The 18,111-nt window shown below is 39.5% G+C and overlaps 2 protein-coding genes across 5 annotated transcripts in view; one reads left to right on the forward strand and one right to left on the reverse strand.

Annotated features, from left to right (window-relative positions):
* LOC101480906 (transcription initiation factor TFIID subunit 4) overlaps positions 1 to 5,972 on the reverse strand; it is a 101,555-nt gene extending 95,583 nt beyond the window's left edge. For 2 of the 4 annotated variants that reach the window (XM_024805568.2, XM_014413228.2), the window contains exons 1-2: positions 4,507 to 5,970; positions 2,956 to 3,128 (exon numbers count right to left, since the gene is read on the reverse strand). In XM_024805568.2, coding sequence (XP_024661336.1) covers positions 2,956 to 3,128; positions 4,507 to 5,923 — 1,590 coding nt within the window. In that variant the 5' untranslated portion in view covers positions 5,924 to 5,970. Of the gene's footprint in view, positions 1 to 2,955; positions 3,129 to 4,506 lie in introns of all 4 variants that reach the window. The other 2 variants (XM_014413212.2, XM_076874995.1) reach the window with 2 other exon arrangements.
* Positions 5,973 to 7,844: 1,872 nt separating this feature from the next.
* lsm14ab (LSM14A mRNA processing body assembly factor b) lies at positions 7,845 to 17,865 on the forward strand. The gene is made up of 9 exons (XM_004539713.4): positions 7,845 to 8,184; positions 8,791 to 8,954; positions 9,758 to 9,908; positions 11,939 to 12,121; positions 12,547 to 12,627; positions 12,922 to 13,101; positions 13,223 to 13,370; positions 15,332 to 15,572; positions 16,036 to 17,865. The coding sequence occupies exons 1-9, from the start codon at positions 8,061 to 8,063 to the stop codon at positions 16,057 to 16,059; spliced, it is 1,296 nt and encodes a 431-aa protein (XP_004539770.1). The 5' UTR covers positions 7,845 to 8,060; the 3' UTR covers positions 16,060 to 17,865.
* The last annotated feature ends 246 nt before the right edge of the window (positions 17,866 to 18,111 follow it).

An 18,111-nucleotide genomic window follows, 5' to 3' on the forward strand; every position in this document is an offset into this window, starting at 1 on the left:
GGACACTTTCTAAATTGTCCAAAATTCTTATGCGAAAATTACCCCAGACTAGTAAAAATGCTGGAGACAACATTTGTGCCATAAGGCCACTACCATTAGTCCAAGTAGCTGATGTCTGCCTAGTACTTGTATTCCTGCATAGTTCTCCTTCCATGTACACCTGTCTGGCTTCCAGTCATTCAAAATTCTCCTGCTTATCTACATGCCAAGAACAGGGCAGCTCCTTCCTACCTCCAAGTCACGGTCAAATATCCCTTGGGTCATCCCATCACTCAAGAAAACCACAGGGTCATTTACGACTCTTCTCTGTTCTGGCTCCACAGAGATGAATGAGCTCCCACTGAAGTCGGGATAGTAAAAGTGATTCCCCAAGGCTAAAACCTCACCTTTTCATTTTATCAGTGTGAGAGCGCAAATGTCTAGACATGTCAGATCAGACATTAAATGGACTTTAACCTGCCAGCTTCCTAGTAGAAAGTCAGAGTAATATCAGAATGAGCCCTTGTGTAACTAACACGCGTAGTTTTCTACAGGTTCCTACCTCCTGCGTGCTCTACCCATAATGTGTGTCAGCAAGTTTAGATTTCACCACTTGTGTAGGTTTCTGAATAAGAATGACTCTAAACTGAGTGCTGCTAGCTGCAAGCCAAAAAGTGGATGAAGTTCAACAAATGGATACCAAAAAAGAAGAAACAGAGAAGTGTTTCCTTATGAGTGACAATGGAAATAAATAAATACGGTAAATAAATACATACATACATTATAAAGTCTCTGCACTATGGCTCAGGTAAAAAAAAAAAAACAAACAACAACCTGATGAGAAGAATCCTGATTAGAAATCGTCTGAAGAACACTCAATTGCTAAAGTTGGTGGCTGGTCCACCTCTGTCCTCCTTACCCAAGAGGACAGCTGTTCCACACACTGTAAGTGATTTATGGTGACTTAGTGACCAGAGACAAAGAAACTGAATAACATTTACGACTTCAGACTACAGAGAAAATAACTACAATTGCAAGTGCGAAGTGGGTGGACGCGCAATAAACTTTGATGCAAGGAACTGAAGAGATTACTAATGAGAGTGAAAAACACAGTTGATTAACATATGACCTACTAGTAACTCATCTCGAACGGTGGACTCATCTTGGACGGGGATGAGTCTGCCTACAGGAGGGAGGTTGAACGTTTGGTGTCCTGGTGCAGCCACAACAACCTGGTGCTGAATGCCCAGAAGACAGTGGAGATTATTGTGGACTTCAGGAAGCACACAGCTCCACTCCCCCCCATCATCCTGACTGACACCCTCATCACCACTGTGGACTCATTCCGCTTCCTGGGTACCACCATCACCCAGGACCTGAAGTGGAGCCCACCATCACCTCCGTCATAAAGAAAGCCCAGCAGAGGATGTACTTCCTGAGGCAGCTGAAGAAATTCAACCTGCCAACACGGACGATGACGCAATTCTACACTGCAATCATCGAGTCCATCCGCACCTCCTCCATCACCGTGTGGTACGCTGGAGCCACTATCAGGGACAAACAGAGACTGCAGCGTGTTGTGCGCTCTGCTGAGAAAGTGATTGGCTGCAGACTCCCATCTCTGCAGGACCTGTACACCTCCAGGACACTGGGGCGTGCAGCTCGGATCACAGCTGACCCTTCTCACCCTGGACACAGTCTGTTTGACCTGCTCCCCTCAGGCAGGAGGCTCCGGTCCATTCGCACCAGAACCTCTCGCCATAAGAACAGTTTCTTCCCCTCTGCTGTTGGACACATGAACAATAACCGTATGACTGTTCCCACCACTTACACATGACCCTACGCTGTGTTCACTGCATCATTCCATGTTTGGCACTGATCACCACCTGCACTCATGTATATATCTATCTACTTAGCACTTTTAATTTTTATTTTTATGTTTATTTAAGCGTTGTCTGACAGTATGTTTTGCACTAAGTACCCCAGCAATTTCCTAATGTTGTAAACCTGCTCAACATTTGGCAATAAAACCCTTTCTGATTCTGATTCTGATTCTAAATACATTAGAGGATCCACACTACAGCCTGGAATATCTGCGAGTGACCAGCAGGCAGTTTTAAAGCGATGCTTGACAAGCAACTCATTTCCAGTGCATACACAACTTAAGAGCAGATCAGCACCCAGAAAAGGAAACTTTAACTAGTTGTTTTTGCACTTATCCATGTAAATGGTAGGCAGTCACAGCAGGTGTGCTGTGGCAAATGTTATCATAGGAAAAATGTAGGTGCATGTATGTTTTACTTTCTCTTGGCTTACTATATCCTTCACATTGATAGGCATGCCATTTGTTCAGTGCTCTGGTGGGATACGTAGAGATGCTTTTTTCACATCAGCTCTCTGGACTGAGCCAGTAATGAAGCTGTAATGTTGAGTACTAGGAATACAATCTGAGAGGAAAACTTAATTCTTAACCTTATTTTGGAGAAGATTTACTAAACTTTCGAAGAGCTTTGTATTGGATTTAATTAGTGCATGCATTTTTAATGTCCCACTAACTAGTGAATTTAAAGTTATGGGTGTCTGCTCATTCAAGATTCAAGATAGCTGCCAAATTCCCAGAATCACAAATTGCATCAAATGGGAAGTTGGCCCCACCTATTCGCAGTTCAAACCAAACCATCTGTTTGCAAGAGGCAGCCAATCAGAAGGTTGGCTTGAAGAAGCAAAACTAATGGCTTGTTTCAAACAACTGAACAAGGGCCAGCGTAAAGGTCTAGTTTAACAACATGGATAATTTTAAACTGTTAAACCAATGCAACGCTACACTAGTAGAGTTGCAAATGAGTATAATAATCTTTCTGATTTTTCTGTCTTTCTCCTTCCTTTTGTCTCATTTGAACAGCAACACTGTGTGCCGTTGGTTGCAGCAGTGAGAGTCTACAGCTGCCAGCTATCATGTGGGTTCTGTGGTCTCACCTGTGGAGAGGTTACTCTGAAGGATGTCCCTGTGGTGGGGGTAGCAGGTCGTGGAGAAATGTTGTTCTGGGCCTGGGCTTGGGCTTGAGCTTGTGCTTGTGCTTGAGCTTGAGCCAAAGCCTGCTGGGGAACCATCACCAGCTGTCCTAACTCTGTGCGTACCAACACCATACCTAAGGAAGAGCAGGAAACATAAATTAGAGAACACCACAACATAAATACCGCAGAAGAACAGCTAAAGCAGCCACTAAAAAAAATACTGTATATTTCACATGTTATACTGCAGGTATATCACTGCACTACAACCTTATAAAACACTGCAATTTTACAAAAGTAATATTTCATGACAGGATCTAGACTTTGTAAGATGTTACAGTAGTGCACATATTATAATCAAAGACTGAAGTATTTGCTTCAGGCTCTGATCATGAGCGAATTACACAAACTCTCCCTTCGTTTTAAAGGACCAGGACTGCAGTTATTATAACCCCACACCTGGCCGTGATAAAATATTTTATTACACATTTGTTTATCTTTGCAGAATTTCCATAAAGAGAAAAGGACATGAGGTCAATAGTAAGGTTAACAGCATGTTCTGATCATGCTCTTGAAAATGTAACTGAGCTATTATTTCTGAGGTCAGATGACTCATTCAAGCAGTGCAGCACAAAAACCATTATGACCACTTTCCTCTGTTATTACCTGCCCCTTTACAAGTACAGAATATGAGCTTCTATTGAATTTACACTGTTTAAAATATAACAGCTAAATTAGGGATATAAATATGGCTCATCTATTGGGTAAGCTATAATTTGAACTACTGGAATCCTGGACTACTGAATTGTTGTTGTAATAACAAAAGTTAGCTACATAAAAAAAACAATATCTACTCAAATATTTTTTGACAACATATTGCAGTCTCAAAGCATCAGTGGCCACTGTCTGCACACTAGAGCTGCCCAAAGCATTTCTCTGTGCCTCTCAAAGTTTCCTTAGAGGTCTTTTGTGATTCTACTCATCTTCAGTGTACTATTATTATCCTGCATAAATAAACATTTAAATTGATGTTTTTTGCTCTAGGTTTACCACACACACACACAAGGTGTTTGTGCTTATTGCATCTATCTGTATAAATACTTTGATTTCTGTCTTTTTCACCCCGGTTTTATCTTTTTTCCAATTACAAACAAACAAACCAAACAAGAAAATCAGGGTTTTTCCTGTTTCCAAAAAATTTTGACTTTGACCTTTGTGTAAATGAAAATCACCAGGACTGTAATGAAAATATTTTACTTAAACATTTAGTCAAACATAAAACACAGATTTATTTAGCAAATGATCAGAAATAACATGGAAATCCACAAACTTCTGTTATGTAAGGTACAACACTCCTTGCCATACATATATGTAGATTATTCATGCCCAAAGGCCTATTTTGAGCCAGGGAAAATCCGGAGGATGTCACACACAATCTTCTATTATGGGAGAGTCCTTTTAACAACCACAACCAGGATTCTCTGGCTTGGTTGTTAGCCCTCCTGCTAACCTTACCTTGTGGGATGGTAAACCCAGGGGGCAGCTGAATGGTGGTCTGCTGCTGAGGCGGTCTGACAATCAGTTGGGGGGTTACAATCCTTTGTGGGGCTGTAAGTCCAGGACGGGGTTGTGACTGTGCAGATGTGGCCACAGCAGGTGTTGGGGAGGGAGCTGTTGGCCTAACCATAGTAATAGTGGTGGTCACCGATGTGGTCTGACCAGCTCCACATACTGAACTAGTTGCCATCCCTGTAACACACGCAGCAGGTGTGATGGAGTTCAGAGGCTGAGTTATTGTTATTGTTGTTGTTGCTGCAGCTGTAGTAGTTGTTGGTGTGACAATAGATGAAGAAGTAGAAGGAGGAGGAGGAGGAGGAGGAAGAGGAGGAGAGGAAGTGGAAACAGTATTTACTACAGAGTTGACAACGCTAGACTGGGTTAACATTACAATTTTGGACTGACAATCGTCTGTTTTGGAAGCCCCAGTGTCTGTGACCATTTTGGTTTGGTTCCCCGGGGAAGCTAAAGAGGTAACGGGTCCTATACGAGCACCCTGCTGGACCAAGGCCGAAACACTGGTCCCGTTGCCGTTCTGGGCTATACTGGCAACAATATGACTCGGGAGTCTATGCAAAGCAATAGTAGGAGTCCCCCTGTCGAGAGCAATAGCCGACTGACCCACAGGCAGGCTCGCGTTGGATAAGGTGAACGTCGAAGTGTTAATAGAGGTTGTGACGGGTCGTCCAGAGTTTGGTGTACTTGCACTCGTATCCACTTGGCTAACGCTGTCGACCACCGCTGTGTTGCTGTTCCTCCGCGTTGTTACAGCTGCGCCGTTCAAACTCTTTATCCGCGCCGAAGCGCTCCTCCGCGGCGTCGTTATGCGTTTTCTCGGCGGGGTTGCTCCCGTCGACGTCTCACCTGTGCCCACGGTAACCTTAGAGCCCTGGCTGGATGTGGTGGTGCTGATGCTGGCTGGCGGCAGAGATGCCAAAGTTGACACACCAGATGCAGTCAGTGTTGTGATGGATGCTCCATGTGATTGCGAGCCGCTGCTAGTGGCGCTCACACAGTCACCCGAAGTGGTGGAAGGCTCGCCAAAAGAAGGGCTGCAGCCCGGTGAAGGAGATGTGACAGTCTTATCCGGGCTAACGTCTTTAGAGTTGATCTCCTGGCGCATCTCAGTTTTATTACGGCGTCCTTGTTGTTGTTGTTGTTCTAGTGTTGTGGTGCTCACTGGAGCTGGTAGCGTTTTTCCTAAGTGATGGTTAGCGGGGGCCACAGAGCCAGCGCCTCCGTTTTCGTCTGCTTTACCAGCCGGGTTGCTTTGTCCAGCAAGCTGTGACTCCAATGAGCCCACTAGGTCGCTCACAGCTTTTTCATCCACCTCCGAAAAGAGCATATCTTCCAGGGGGTCGGAGGCGCCCGCCATCTCTGATCACAGATAGCCGTCTTCTATTTTTTTTACAATGCGCCTGCGTGTTACTAGGCATTGTGGGAATGGAGCTGACGTCATCAAATAAGGGGGGTATAAATGGAGGAAGGGGCGTCCTAGGTGTAGCCGTAAGTCTGTGGTTATTGTATCCTATTTATTATGTGTTACCTTCACGGAGTATTAATTAGTAATCATACTAAGTACCGTGCAGTTACACCGCCATCCCAAAGTAGAATATGAGGAGCTTTGACCATATTTAAAGAAAATGATATATAAATAAGAAAAAGGTTCAGGAAGAAAGCAAAGATTATTTTAAAACGATATAAGACAGTTATAATGTACATAAAGCTACTAAGTTAATGAATAAATAAAACAGATCTGAAACAAAGCAGTTACACAGAAGTTATATAATTATTAGGTCTGATTTTGGTATTGTTTTTCCCTTTTCTGTGCATCTTTTCTTTTACCTTTGCAAAAGGTAAGATGGGAAATATATCATTTATTATCCAAACAGTTAGTAAATTACTTTTTTACAGCCGTTAAAAATGAAGTTAACACAATCTGTAAAATAATAGCCTAAATCATTAGGATTGTATCTTAGATCAAATAAAAAGAAATTTGGCAATAACTAATATGAAATAAAAAATAAATACAATTGGGTAAAATATGACTAAATAAAAATATGAAGTATTAAATTAAATTAAAATGTCTTTAATCCAACATACAATAATAAGATTAGAATTTCTTAAAATATGATAATAAATATTAATAATAAATATGATAATAAATAAATTATTAAATTATTCTTTAAAGTGACTCAACATAGCAAGGCAGTGCAGGGTTGAAATGAAATGACATTATGAGAAAAGAATCAGGAATAATTGGGAATATTTTTGTTATAGTAGTTAAAATAACAACAACAATGACCATAAAAATTTAAAAATATTTATATATATGGTAGCTGTATTTGATTGTTGTAGATTGAAAGATTGTAATAAGTTGTATATTATATTAAGTACAGTACAGTAATTTTAGTAAAAAGTACAGTAATATTTAAAGTTAAATACTAAAATAATAATATTATAAGCAATAATTATGGAGTTTTTTTTCTTATAATTTTTTGAAATGTTTGTACATTTTGTACAGTTATAGCTACAGTTTATGTTCTGCCAAAACAAGACAAAACACCCAATAAGTAACGTTAAATAACTTCAATTTAACTGAAAGCATTATTTTTTAATATAAATCACAACACTGCAACATTACATCACCATGACATTACTATGAATTTGTTTGGCCAGGGAATAACTAGTTTCAGTTTTATTGGCATAATATCAAACGCTAAAGCTAAAGACATTTCCTTTTTTTGGGGGGGGGGGGGGGGGGGGGGGGTGTTTTTTTACTTTATTTTTTTGTTTATTTGTTTATTCGTGGTTAAGTAAAAATGTTTTCACAATTAGTATTTAGTTTGAGTTAGCCTAACTATAACTGCTCAGAAGCCTCTGCCTAAAGACATTGACGTTAAAATAAAAATAACCGTTGTTATTATTTTTCATTTAAAATGAACTGCCTTGCAGGGACAGCGTCATCACAGCTGTGGGAGACACGTAAAAAATGTAGACTGTTTAATGGCTGCGAAATTTTCTGCTCTAAACCTCCGGATGTAATCTCGTGTAATATCGTGAGATTATTGTGTGGTTAAATTTCAAACCTGTATTAAGTATCCTTATTTAGTGACTTATTTAATCCCTTTGAGGAAATGTTATTATAATAATTACAAAATAAAAGCCAAAACTGTATCGAAAATGTTAGTACCGCTAAAAATATATTTGTCACATCATTCGTTTCTATTTGTAAGCAAAGGAAACAGTGGAAGGGATGGAAGAGGAAAAGGAGGCGACTTTAGTTGATTAGGCCTCTACCTATCTCCCAAAATCCTTTGCGGCAGGGGAAGGAAAATGAAAACGGCCATGTCGTGGTAGAGATCAGTTGCGAGCGGGATTCATAGTGTCGTTTGACGATATATGTTATGTAGTCTGAGAACTGCAGGTCTGAAAAGAACGCATCCGACGCTTCGTGTGACACAAAACGTTTTCTTCGGAAGTACGCGTGTAAATAAAGTTAAAGGACGAAGATGAGCGGAGGAGGGACACCGTACCTCGGCAGCAAAATTAGCCTCATCTCCAAGGCCGAGATCCGCTATGAAGGAATTTTGTACACGATTGACACAGAAAACTCGACTGTAGCTCTCGCTAAAGGTAAGTTAAGGCACACAGAGAGGGAATACAAGACTCAAAGAGCGTAAAAGTGTTAAGCGAAGGAGAACAGCATTTTTTAGGGTATTTGGCTTTGTTGGTTAGCTTTTTAGTTAGCCAACAGAGCTAACTGGCGCTATAGTTAAGCGCTGTAGTCCTTTGTTTACGTTGTAATTGTGGTAAAGTCAAATGATGTGCACCAAGTGACACATAATTACCACCAGATATACCTTGTTAAAGCATTAATTGCGGCTTATTGGCTCTTTTTAGTGTTTATTTTTTAACATGCGTTTTAGAAACTCTGATTATAATACTCTTGTCTGACAGTATCGCTAAGACCTGGTAGACTGTGCGTATGGGAAGAGTACTAACTTTATCTCGAGCTCATATTATGTGGAATTTATTTTGAACAATGTGGTTAACAAAAATTGATATAACTTGAGGCGTCTGTTTTCTTTAGTCTTTATTCCAACGCTAATTCATAATATTCAGTTCTAACATTGAAAGTTAATGTGAAGTCAACAGTGTTTGTTCTTAACGCAAGGAAATTCTCCTCCTTAATTAATAAAAGTAAAGTCGTGTAAGTTAACCTGTGAGTTTTCCCTACAGTTCGCTCCTTTGGCACTGAGGATCGGCCCACTGACAGGCCTATTCCTCCTCGGGATGAGGTCTTTGAGTACATCATCTTCCGAGGAAGTGATATTAAAGACCTAACAGTTTGTGAGCCACCAAAAGCCACCAGTGCCCTGCCGCAGGACCCTGCCATAGTCCAAGTAAGTCAATTGGTGCGTTCCATTACTATAAAACAGCTGTATAAAGGCTTTTCTTTAAGGCTTCTTGTATGCTAGCTCATGGTGGCACAGGCATGGCTTTATTGAGACATAAGGGAGAGACACTCACTAATTATTCTGTGTGTAGAGTTTTTGTGTGTGTGATTTTATAATTAAATAATAGCAATTGAGGTAATCATTCAAAATAATTACTGAAATAATTGCCTAGTGGCATTTTGAGTTGCAAAGCTTGCTTTAAAGGAACTTTGCTGTAGGGCCATCGTTAACATTATTTCAAACACCTGTGTATTACAAGGATCAACTATAAAGAAATTCAGGTAGAAAGTGACAACTATTGTTTTACTGCTTTTTCTTTCTTTGTTACAGAAAATAAGTGATTATCAATGTTTTTAATTATTGCACATTTTAAGAAAATAAAGAAACCAATTAGAAAATACAATAAGCAACAAAAAAATAAAGTGACCACTTGTTGTAGAAGCCCTGAAAACCAGATTCACAAACAAAGGAGTCTGTTAAAATAAAGTGTATTCAAAGTAGAGTCAGGCCTTTTTCCTTCTAGATATGGTATCTTATCTATCTTCTAGATAACACTTTCTAAGATGTACATAGGTTTATTAACAGCTTTGTGTCCAACCAACAGTTGCCCATTCATTTTGTGTTATTTGTTGTTTTGAAATGTAGGCATCAGACATTTATAATCGTATCATAGTATTTTCAGTCATGGTCAACAGCTATGTTTAAAAGTCTTGTAATGTTTTTAACTGGATGTATATTTGTTTGTCTAGTCATCAATTGGATCCTCAAGTGCTGCAGCACCTCCATCATTCCAGGCTCCTGGGTCCTATGCACCTTTCAGCAGGGCTCCTGCCCCATCATACAGCCAGTTTGGTGTTGCACCCATTGGTTCTCAACAGTTTGGATCTACTGGAGCAGTTGGTAAGGAGCTGTGTGAAATAAGCAAGTCAACCACATTAGGGCTGCTCAATTAATCGAATTTTAATCACGATTACGATCTGGGCTTTCAACGATCATTAAAAATGACTGAGCCGATTATTAGCCCCTCCCTCATTTATCCGCGACACCTTAAAGGCCGGTCCGTGAAAATATTGTCGGGCATAAACCGGTCCGTGGCGCAAAAAAGGTTGGAGACCGCTGATTAAGAGGACCCGAGGGAAGCTCGGAAAGCTAAGCAGAAGTTATTTGGAGAGGAGAGTGACTGCTGTTGGTTGAAAAGAGAGGTTAAAAAAAAAAAAAAAACTTCAGTGGTGTTGCACACTATTTTATATTATTTTTTAAAGTCATTGTTAACCCTTTAAATCCGGTCAGAGCAGCATGCTCCGCTTTGTAACTATTTTTAAATCCCTGTAAAACCTGAACCACGTAAGCTAGCGCAATAATTTGTTTTGCATATGAAACCGGAGGAGTTCTACTTACATCTTGTGCCATCAGCTTGTCCTCGGTCACGGTTTCCTTCCACATAAAGCTTTGCAAAAATTGCATAAAAAGCGCTTGCAGGAACAAAAACATAATATTCCAGAAACACGCTTTGCCGATCCGATCAGCTGTTCGTAACACTTCCCACAGTGAAACAGACGTCAGCGCGAACTGTCGCATGTCCGCCATTTCCTGGCCGAAACCGGAAGTGACGTCATTTTCGCGGAAATGTAGTTTTTTACTTGTAGGCCTTAAAAACCTCTACTGGTCATGTTTGACTTTTCTGAATAGTTTCTGGGATGCTTGCACTGCTGGAAATAGTTTGTTTTGATGCACCTGCTGTTTTCTTTGCAAATTTGCATCATAGGATTGTTTTTGTTTTTCCTGCAGTATATAAAAATTGATGTATCTCCAAGATAAAACTATGAAGACACTCAAAATAAATTTCCTGTTGTTGTAAACTATTTTTTGCAACTTTTTTGTATTTAAAGTTTTGAGGGATAAACCTCTTAAATTTCTCCAAGTAGAAATATATGTAAAAAAACAAAAAAAAACAATAAATTTTTTTGTAGTTTATTGCACTTTTTTTGCAATTAATGTAGTTACTATGGACTTAATGCATACATATTATTAAAATATGGGCTATAACAGTTATTTAGCAACTTGAAATGCTCCCACAAATGGCACTACAACATGTAAAAAAATAATATAAGCTCTGGTGGACTTGGTTCTATAGTAGGTCTTAAAGGGTTAAATAAATATCGTCAAATAATCGCGATCTCAATTTCAGTGAAAATAATCGTGATTATCATTTTTGCCATAATCGAGCAGCCCTAAACCACATTAAAAAGCATTAGGTTTTTCAAGTTCAAACCTGTCCAAACACTCTCTTGGATGGAAATGTAGCAGATGCAGTTAAATCTTTCATTGCTGATATCTGTCTAAATGCTACGTAGTGACCTCAGACAAGCTAAACATCTGTTTCTCAAGCAAATTTGGAGCAACACCTGATTCCTGCTCATTTGAATAGAGCACAGCTGCATGCTGCTTTGAGTTTCCTGCTACACACCTGATCCCTATTGTGTTTTGAACTGGAAACAGCAAAGACAGTTATGCATCATACTTCTAATAAACTGGTGAAGATTTTTTTCTCTAAATGTACAGATTGGATTTTTACCTTTTTGTCAGTGAACATCTGTGTCATCCACTGCCAGTAAAATGGAAGTGTGTGAGTAGCTGAAGCTTATCATTCAGCTCTGACAGAATCATCTTCACTACTACCGTGTATTATATATTTTAAGTAGACTGGGGTGAAGGTTACTTTTACTCACAAATACTCCAAAAATGTTTTACACTGCACACAAATCTATTACAAATACAAGGGAAATGCTTACACTGTGGAGTCCTTCACAAGCAGGACTTTAATGGACAGTATGTTTTTCACTTAACACTTTTAATGTGAATTTTTTTTTCCCCCTCCATAACAGCAGCTACTTTGGAACAGCTTCTAATTGCTGTTTGTTTGTTTGCAGGACGCACTAGTCCCCAGCTGGATTCTATAAGAAAGAGTCCCACCCTGGAACAGTCAGTGAAGGCCCCACCATCATCCGCCCCAGCTCCACCTGCAGGACAGCGGAGTCAGACAGGGGCAGCAGCTTCCAGAACCACCACCACTGGCATCCAGAAGCCTCCAGACCTCCTGGAGCAGAGAAAAGGTAAAAGTGTAGGTTGTGGCTGGTTTAAAAAGTTATTTGTAGTAAGTTCATAACAGAGCAAAAGAGACATTAATCAGTAATGTTGATTCATTTTATTTATTTATTTTAAGAATGCAAAGCCACAGGATGTAAAGAATACAAATTGTCTGGTGTCTTTAATTATCAGCTTGTTAGTGTGGAAAGAACTAAAATTTAGCACTGGCTATCAAATACTGCTGTTAATAGAGAATCAGCCTAATCAGGCAAGTCATAAACAAGGTGGCTACTCTACAGAACCAAAAACTAGAGTTTAACTTCTGAATTTATTCTTTTTAACAAATACAAATAAACCTGAACCCATGCTGCAGTTGAAGCTCATATTATTGTCTTCCTCAGTGCCAAGCCCTGCCAAGTTAAATTGATGACTATTTTCTTTTCCTGTTCAGCTCCTGAGGTTCCGAAGGTAGCGCAGCCAGATAATGAGCAGGGTGCAGTTGAAAACCGGGATCCCAACAAGCGCCAAGGTGGTGAGTAATTTGCACCTTCAGTCAGTAATGTCCACAACACTTACTGCTGTTTACTGATGTGTTCATCTTTTTTATTTTGTAGCTACTCAGCTTTGAAAATTTAAATATATAATGAAAAGCTTTATTGGATTCATGTTGGGATGGCAGTGCCTTTCCTGAAATGCTTTGGGCTAATTTCACGTCAGCCAATTCTCAAAAGTTCCCTCAGAATGTACTTTTGTAATTTATCAAGTGGGAAGCACTATTTTTCTTTTTTAAAGTTTAATACTTAAGTTTGTTTCTGTTGTTTCTCAGCTGGTGTTCAGTCTTCTAACCGCCGTGGCCGTGGAAGAGGAAACCGCAGCAGAGGCAAAGTAAATGTGCGCAGGGATGGCACAGTGAAGTTTGACGAAGACTTTGACTTTGAGACTGCCAACGCCCAGTTTCACAAAGACGAGATTGACAAAGAGCTCCAGAACAAGCTCAAACTCAAAGGTACCACTTAAACAAGTTCTAAACTGCAGCAACTAAAATTGGAGGTTAAATATACCATGATACATATGTGAACATTTCTGCCATTTTAAGTTGTTTGATTTTACAACATTTCTTCCTACAGATGACAAAACTGAAAAGGCACTCAATGGAGAGGAATCAGAGCATCCAGCCAATGAAGGTGCTGCTGAGGAAGAGGAGGCTGTGATAAATACCTGCTACTATGACAAGTCAAAGTCCTTCTTTGATAACCTGTCCTGTGATGATACCAGGTACCTCAATACATCCATTTATTTATTTTTAATCTATTCTGTGGTGGATTAGTTACACAAGGGCATGTTAAGATTTGAGTGACTTAAGTTTTGTCACCGCATCTGTAGAATTTATTTTCAGCGAATATAAGGGAAACCAAATTTTAAATATTCTGCAATGAAAAATTTCCCAGACCTGTAAACAGGGCATCTAAAACCACTTTTGATAAGAGTGAACCTGCTGCAGTCTTCTAAACAACTGGTGTTGCAACTCTGACTGGTACATGAATAATAGAAACTCGGGCTGCTCGATTATGGCAAAAATGATAATCACGATTATTTTCACTGAAATTGAGATCTCGATTATTTGACGATATTTATTTAACAATAACAATGTATTGAATAATGACTTTAAAGATTGTCATAAAATAGTGTGCAAATACTGATAACAGTGCAAATGTTTGCAATATGAAAAATGTAAACATCTATGTTTAGTGAACTTTGCAGTGTTGCTCTGTGGTGCAGCTACGACACTGTAGCAAAGTTTACACACTATGTCTACTTAAGTCACGTCTGACTCCGCGAACCCATAATGTTTCCACACCACTAAAGGTTTTTGTTTTTTGTTTTTTTACCTCTTTTCAATCAACGGCAGTCACTCTCCTCTCCAAATAACTTGTGCTTAGCTTTCCGAGCTTCTCTCGGGTCCTCTTAATCAGAGGTCCCCAACCCCGGGCCTCGGACCGGTACCGGCCCGTGAGTCGTTTGGTACCGGGTTGCGAGAGTTGAGGCTCAGGTGTGAAATGTATAGTTTTCAGGGCTTTTATCGGTTTTTGGCGTTATTTTGTTATAGTTTTTATCGTTTACTCGGTTTTCCTTGGTCTTTTCACGTGTGTTATGAATAAATTTTCTTTTTTTCGGTACCGGTACTAGTTTTATTTTGTATTTATCCGCGACACCTTAAAGGCCGGTCCATGAAAATATTGTCGGGCATAAACCGGTCTGTGGCGCAAAAAAGGTTGGGGACCGCTGCTCTTAATTGTTGTGACACGTGTTCGAAATGCAGAGAGGTGCGCTCGATTTGCCACACGGAGCAGCGCGAGAGTAAAGCACGAGGGAGGGGCTAATAATCGGCTCAGTCATTTTTAATGATCGTTGAAAGCCCAGATCGTAATCGAGATTAAAATTCGATTAATTGAGCAGCCCTAATAGAAACTGAAAAAAGAAAGTCACAGAGCACTTCATTTTATCTGAGAGTTGCACCGTCTATATCTCTCATGTGAAGTCTCACATGTAGTCATAATAGATTTAAAAAGATACACTTGTGTTTTCAGCCCGGCCAGATTATATATTAAAAAAATAAATAAAATAAAAAAATCGAGATTTACACAACAAGCAGATTTGGCATGTGAACTGTCAGCAAGGTTCTTCAAAGATGTGTAGAGCTGCACTTAAGAAAAAAAAAAAAGGTCAGAATCTGTGTTTTTTGTGCCCCTCTGGAGATTCTGCAGTCTGCCTCTGCATAAACTATGCTTTGTATTTAATCAATACGCTGAAAGACTTTTGTTTCTATCTCTTTCAATAAAACAAGTGAAAGAGGTTTTTCCAAAGGGAGAATTTTTCTATGTTAGTCGAGGCTTCGCATGTGAATGGGACACCGAATTGCTACTAGTCCATCCATTGCCGCCCACTGAAGCACTAAAGATGTTTGGGTTTTTCGTGTGTGCAGGAAAATCCAAAAAAAACCAACTTTTTAATGTTCTGTCATCTGCTCAAAGTTGGAACTTCACTAATGTACAGCCGCTTTTTTTTTTTTTTTTTAGTTCTTAATGCTTGGTTTGTTCACTCTCTAATGAATTTTTGATTAAAAAAAATTTCATGTTAGCCTGTGATGCCTCGCTTTATGTCGTGTAAATTTATTTTCATGTGACTTTAAAAAAAAAAAAAAAAAATCTGTATTCTTATTGATGTCTGTGTCTCAGGGATCGTAGGCCAACCTGGGCTGAAGAGAGACGAATGAACGCTGAGACATTCGGCATCCCTCTGAGGCACAACCGAGGAAGAGGTGGTTTCCGCGGTCGAGGCTTCATGGGGCCTCGTGGAGGCAGAGGGCGACCGGTAAGCAGAGGCTCCTTCGGACCACCCCGAGGTGCTCCACCTGGATTCAGAGGCGGATTCAGAGGTGGCAGAGGAGGCCGGGATTTCTCTGATTTCGAATACAGGGTAAATCCTTTATGAACTCATTATAGACGGTATAAGATGGACTTAGCTTCCAGATGTGAAAAGTAAATTGCAATTTACTAGTGCATTGTGTTCTGTTCAGTGGCCACCCTTGTGGTCTTGTAGGGGTCAGTGAGCAACAAAGACTCAGTATATCAGTAGGCACCTTCCCAATGAGCTTGAGAACTCACTAGTTTAAGGACATTGTCTGAAACATTAAGTTCATTATGTAAAATATGGCCATTCTAAGAGTGAAAGTCCAGTTTCATTTGACTTCGCTCTTCAGTTATCATGACAGTAAAAATGTTCATCTTAAGGCATCGTACCAGGATTTTTGCTCAACAGTGAGGTGTCATCGAGGCTGTGTCCATCACTTATGCTCTCTGAAGATCTCACATGTATTTTTTTTCCTAGCAAATAAAGCAGATTGGAAGAAATGATTAACTTTTGTTTTGCATTTTTGCAGAAGGAGAACAAGGTGGCTGCGTAGTACTGCAGTGATGGATCCACGATGAATGGTAGCCAGTCATCATGAAATTATATTCATCCTACAAATTTTCTCAGCATTCAACAGACAAAAAATGAAGACATCTTGTTGGTCACCAGCACCACGGTGGACTGTTCAGGCAGTGAGAGTGCCGCTCCCTCTCTCAGCTTCACAATGAGGCTTTTTGTTTTTTGTTTAGTTTTTTTGCCCCAGAAATATTAGTTTGATAAGCAGTCACCGGATGGACAGGAACACGTGTAAATATACCATGTTTTGGAGTTTGTTCTCTTAATTTACAGTATTGTTTGATATTGAATGCTGTATCCAGAGTGCCCTCTGATACTGTGAGCGGATCACAGTCGGTGTGATCGATAGCTTTATTTTATCTTTTTTCAGTTCCCCTCGACTCCGTTTGATATATTTCTTTGACACCAAAATTCAATGCATCACCTGTTGCACTTTTTTTTTTTTTCTCCTCTCAGACGCATGTGTTCAGTATCCTTTCTCGACTTTAAGCATTTTATTTTTCATTAATTCATTCTCAAATGTAGTGAGATCAAAGCCAGCTGAAAAAGCAAAAATCTGAACTTTACTGAATGTATTCTGATCTCATTTTATTCTTCCTGCTCCACAGCAAATTTATTGCCCACCAAAAAAACCCCAGTCCCTCCTAGTTTTTAAGACGTATGTATTCAGTAAGTAGATCAGTCAGTCCTCATAAATCAGATGAATTCTTTCAGCTTTAGGTTGGCAGCCTAGTGCAGCCATTCATTTGATATATGCAGTTTACAGCATATTAGGTATAGATGTATATGTTGACTGCCGTATTTCTTTTTTTAAATTTTTTTTTTTTTTAACAGTTTCCTGTTATTTGTACCTTTTTTGAGGAAATATTCATTATTAGTAAAATCTGTAGAAGGTGTTTTGTTTTTCCTGTAGGGAAGGACACCTAAACAGGTTAAAACTGACAAAAAACCCAAAACAATGACGTGTTTGAGCTAAACTGATTGTCTGCCAGAAGTATGTGTTATCATTTAAGTACCTGTTAAATGTCCCAAACATGTGGAGTCCTCTGTTAATTTCAGCTTACTTTTGAATTGTCTTACAGTGTTGTCCTCTGAATTGTCGTCTCCCCCACCCTCCCTACTGTTACTACACTCAGCTGTGTCAGATTATTTACTGAAAATGGGAAATATTGTCGATTAAATGATGTCTCAAAGCATATGTTCAAACAAATGACAGCGATGCTGATAGGTGTCAGCCTTCCAGCTTGTTTGTAGCGCTCTTGTTGCATTGTGGTCAGTGTGATTGTTCTCTGAAGTGAATTTATTTTTATTGACTTTGAACAAAAGGACAAGAACTGGATGTGGTGGGATGCCTCTTTTTCTTTTTGGCTCTGATTTAGTGCTTTAGGGAGTGCCTTCAGAGTGGTGGGTTTTTGTACAGCTCTCCCTTTAACGAAAAGGTTACCTTTTCAGACAAGTATCAAAAGCACTACAAGGTGAAATAGATCCTTTCCCGTAGCTTTGGTTGTTTAGAACAGAACAGTTCAGGTGAATGTGGGCCGTTTAACCGGATTAATCACAGACAGCCGATCACTGCATGGTAGTCGTAAAAAGCATCATTCTATAGGGGCTTTCTCAATAACCAGCAGGATTAAATTTGAGACAAAATATTACTGAACGATTCACAACTGACATGTTTTCATATGTTTGCTACTGCTTCCAGTCACTGGAATTGTAAAACAGGAATAGTTTTCTTGAGAAGCAAAATGGAGTTTTTACATAAAATAAAGAGTTGTACGATTTACGTCTTGGTTTTTTGTTTTCCACGTGACCCTACATTTTTCCCACAAATCCTGCAGTGAGTTGCATCTAGGTCATCCTTTGTTGCAGAAGTTCCTGTACACACTCACGGGCACAGTCTGTAAGGTTGTATTTTTAAAGAACTTGCCTATTAGAACATTAAAAAAAAAAAGGCCTTAACACGGTTTCTCATATTTGATACATGTTTGGAGTCTTTACATTATTATTGCACAGCAATTGGCATTATTAA

Source organism: Maylandia zebra, linkage group LG1 (genome assembly GCF_041146795.1).
Source record: "Maylandia zebra isolate NMK-2024a linkage group LG1, Mzebra_GT3a, whole genome shotgun sequence".
NCBI classification, from domain to species: domain Eukaryota; kingdom Metazoa; phylum Chordata; class Actinopteri; order Cichliformes; family Cichlidae; genus Maylandia; species Maylandia zebra.

Excerpts from the sequence above, each read along its gene's own strand:
- lsm14ab (XM_004539713.4), top strand. The coding sequence starts at position 8,061 with ATGAGCGGAGGAGGGACACCGTACCTCGGCAGCAAAATTAGCCTCATC. Across the intron at positions 8,955-9,757 it reads AGGACCCTGCCATAGTCCAA|TCATCAATTGGATCCTCAAG; the intron begins GTAAGTCAATTG and ends TTGTTTGTCTAG. Across the intron at positions 15,573-16,035 it reads TCTCTGATTTCGAATACAGG|AAGGAGAACAAGGTGGCTGC; the intron begins GTAAATCCTTTA and ends GCATTTTTGCAG.